This window comes from Gavialis gangeticus, unplaced genomic scaffold (genome assembly GCF_001723915.1).
Source record: "Gavialis gangeticus isolate Ggan-Ray unplaced genomic scaffold, GavGan_comp1, whole genome shotgun sequence".
NCBI lineage: Eukaryota > Metazoa > Chordata > Crocodylia > Gavialidae > Gavialis > Gavialis gangeticus.
The window spans coordinates 49,307,358-49,311,445 of record NW_017729031.1 but is presented as its reverse complement, the minus strand read 5'-3'; the positions used below and the strand labels follow the sequence as shown (position 1 = coordinate 49,311,445).

General features: G+C 39.6%; 1 protein-coding gene across 6 annotated transcripts in view; it reads left to right on the top strand.

The window, feature by feature from the left end:
- LOC109301517 (sodium channel protein type 1 subunit alpha) overlaps nucleotides 1–4,088 on the top strand; it is a 231,210-nt gene that overhangs the window by 141,831 nt on the left and 85,291 nt on the right. For all 6 annotated transcript variants that reach the window (XM_019522724.1, XM_019522727.1, XM_019522722.1 and 3 more), the window contains 2 exons: nucleotides 831–1,187; nucleotides 2,017–2,502. In XM_019522724.1, the coding sequence (XP_019378269.1) occupies nucleotides 831–1,187; nucleotides 2,017–2,502 (843 nt within the window). The remainder of the gene's footprint in view (nucleotides 1–830; nucleotides 1,188–2,016; nucleotides 2,503–4,088) is intronic.

The following is a 4,088-nucleotide window of genomic DNA, read 5'->3' as shown; positions in this document are numbered from 1 at the left end:
GTGAATCCAGGAGGGGACTGGAAGTACTTCCAGTCCACTTCTGGGTCCACCAGGGAGTGCACAGGGGGTCCCCCTGGGCTCCCCCTGGCTCAGTGATCATCCATGGGGGGACCATAGGTGCCCACCCAGACCCAGGAGGCACCAGTCACAAAGCCAGGGGCGGTGAGGGGTGGCAGCACACTCTCTAGATGAATTGATTCAGAGGGTTCCGATTTGATTCAGAGAGATTAAAGGGTCCTCTGATTCAATTTGGATTCAGAGATTCACCCACCAAATCGAGCTGAATCTCCACCGAACTGAATCAGGGATCAATGCTTCGCACAGCCCTAGTAGGTAGTAAGCCTGAAACTAACAAAAGGAAGTTCTTTTTCACACACAGTATAACGAAAGTGTGGAGCTCGTTGCCACCAGATGTGGTAAAAGCTGACAGTTTAACTAGATACAAAAAAAGATTGGACAAATTCTTAGGGGCAAATGGAGTGTCCCACAGGAGTGCAAGGCCCCCCGCTCCAGCATGCTCGGTGGTGAACCAAGGAGGGGACTGGAGGAAATTCTTAGAGGAAAGGGACATTAGTAGTGATTGAGAATGAGAGTTAGGCATACAGAATCTGAATCAGAACTTCCTAGACTTTAAATGCTGGAGGCTGCAAGTGAGAAAGGAACAGTGGAAAAAACCCTGGTCGTTTCCAGTTTACTCTCCCTTTCAGCATCCATTCTCTGCCACTGTGTGACTTTTTTGTGCCAATATATTTTCACAAATTAATTTTAAAACATCTTGTGCTTTCAATAAAATTAATACTCACAATGCTTTTCTACTCTTTTTTTTTCAGTTACGAGTTTTCAAATTGGCAAAATCATGGCCAACACTAAATATGTTGATAAAGATCATTGGTAACTCAGTAGGAGCTTTGGGGAATTTGACCTTGGTGCTCGCCATCATTGTCTTCATTTTCGCTGTGGTTGGTATGCAGCTATTTGGTAAAAACTACAAGGAATGTGTCTGCAAAATCGCAATTGACTGTGTACTTCCACGCTGGCACATGCAAGACTTCTTCCACTCTTTTTTGATTGTGTTTCGGGTTCTGTGTGGAGAATGGATAGAGACCATGTGGGACTGTATGGAGGTTGCAGGCCAAGCTATGTGCCTTACTGTCTTCATGATGGTCATGGTGATTGGAAACCTAGTGGTATGTAATTAAAAAAATCAAAGATTATTGTGTAAAAAATGGAGGCTCGGTCTTGAAATGTGCTAAGCACTCTGGCTTATGTTCAACAAAGCACTTAAACAAGAAACTTCAGTCAAGCTACTCAAGCGATTGAAGTTCACCTTAAGAGCTTTCTTCGACTGAGGTCAGAATGTTCTGCACCATGCAGCATCAAATTCCTGCTTTGTAAAAAGGGAATAAGCACTTACCCATGTTCTAGATGTTTGACCTTGATTACTTGAAAATACTTAGTGTTTCAAATAATTTTCAACCTGTTGGGTCTTCATAAACCATTTACTCTGAATTTTTTATTATATATGGTCACCTATCACAACTGCTATAATTTGTGATCTCTGATGGGATAAATGAAACTTCTTTAAACAGTGTGGTGGTAATAAATAACAAATTCTTTGTCTGAATTGTTAAATAATATTTATGCCAATATTCACAAATAAAAGTTCATTTTCACATAGTTGGCAGTTGACAGTAAATAAGCCCCTAAAAAGCATAGCAAACTGTATTTAGCTCTTTCATTTATCGTATTTATGAATCACTTCTTTATTATGTGGTTTGCTCGTCTTCAAATTATCATTACTTAAAACATACTTTCTCTCCAGAGCAATTTTAGTAAACACATTTATTAATGATCTAATCCTCCATTATTTGATTTTTTGTGGGGCCGGGGCAGTAGTGAGGGAGAAGTGTGAAAATCTGGGCCTTTATTCTTATGCTTCACATAGTGCAAAGTATTATAGCAGTAAATATTTCCACTGAGGTAAATTTAGGGTTTATTTTCTATCTTCCCTTACAGGTATTGAACCTATTTTTGGCTTTGCTGTTGAGTTCATTTAGTGCAGATAACCTTGCTGCCACAGATGATGATAATGAAATGAATAATCTCCAGATTGCTGTAGCAAGAATGCAGAAAGGAGTAGATTATGTGAAAAGAAAAGTCCATGAATTCATCCAAAAATCTTTTGTTAAAAAACAGAAAGCTTTAGATGAAATCAAACCACTTGAAGATTTAAACAACAAGAAGAACAGCTGCATTTCTAACCACATGACAGCAGAAATAAGCAAAGACCATGATTATCTTAGAGATGGGAATGGAACTACGAGTGGCATAGGCACAGGCAGCAGTGTGGAAAAATACATCATTGATGAAAGTGATTACATGTCGTTCATAAACAACCCAAGTCTCACTGTGACGGTACCCATTGCTGTCGGGGAGTCAGATTTTGAAAATTTAAATACAGAAGAGTTTAGCAGTGAGTCAGATCTGGAAGAAAGCAAAGAGGTATTTAAATGTTTCCTATCCATTTAACGTTTTTTTTTTATTTGATAATTTTTCTGATTTTTTCAGCATAAATTAGTAGGTTTACCAATGAGGTATTGATAGTGACATGCATATGGAAAAAAGTAAGGGAAAGTAAGTAATTGTAATGAATAACAATAAAGATATGGCCTTATAAGAGACTCAAAGGGGACATATAATAAAAAGGGATGAAAGATTTCATCCCCATATAGGCCTGAATTGGCTTAGAGGATGGGGCCAAAAAAAAAGGATGACAGAAGTAGTTTTATAAAATGTTTCTTCCTTCCTTATCCTGAGATGGTTAGGAACTGCTTTAGCTCCCCAACAGGCTAACATTTTCTACAAGCTATTTATGCTTTTAAGAGCTCGTTGCAGAAACTAGTGACAGATAAGCACAACAATACACAATCACACTCCTACTTTTTCCAGAACACCCTGGACATGTCTCCTGCATTAGGAATCATACTAGGTATATCATGAATTGGATCTTTGCCACTCAGGAAAGCCCTTGCTTCATGGGAGTTTCCCAGGAGCTGCAATGCAGGGATGAACAGGGCCTAGAAAATACCTTATATCTAGAGTGGGATAGGTGTATGAGAAGCAAGGGTACTTTGTCTTTTAGATAAAAGGATTTTTTAGCTACTGGAATCATCAGCTTTTCTAGATCAAGATTCCAATGAAAAGATATTTAATGTTGAGCTAGTTATAACTGAGGACTTATGCTAATAGAATAGAACATTGCCATAGGACATCTGTTGCTAGATCAGTGCTTCTCACTGTTTTCAGTCACAGCACCCCTCCACTACTTTTTTGAACATGGCAGCATCCCTGGTAGAGAACCAATGTTGATTCTGTTTCAATGGGGTGCTGCTGCCTCCAGGTAAAATTTCCTGTGCACCTGCTGCACATTCAGACCAGCAAGGGCTGTGGCATGTGCACAATCTGCCTGCATTAGGCCTGTCTGATAATATGCCTGGACATATTGGTATCAATTGGAGTTTTGTCATTGGCTTTAATGGTGTACAGATTTTGCCCATGACTTTTATCAAAGGGTGGCCACAGTCAAGGATCAGCTTCTGAGCTGTAAGCCAGCCACAGATTCAGCCACACTTTGTTGACCTAAAAATATCTGAAGTTAATTTGTAAGTGATTTAACAGTATGTGACTGTAGTATGAAGATGGCACATATTAACCTTAAACTAGCTATCTGGTGATCAGTAGAAAGCCATCTTCTTCCTGCTAAGTTAACTATGCTAAGCTCTGCCATTGCTGGATGGCTACCCATACCTGATTCAGCTAGTTTAAGGCTAACTTCACCACCTTAAGGCTTTTTGGCACTTTTATCTAATAGCTGATTCAATCAGCTATTAGATAAAAATGCCAAAGCAGCGCCACTGAAGTGCCCAATCTGTACAGATGATGCGGAGCTTGGTCAAAGTAGCACGCTGCTTCTTCCATACATTAAAATCATCTTTGCTCCTTGTTAGATGCTGGGCAAGCCAGGTTCAATTAACATGTTGCCTTTTCTGGGCTTGGTGCAGATTTGGTATGGAATTTAACCTAAAGTA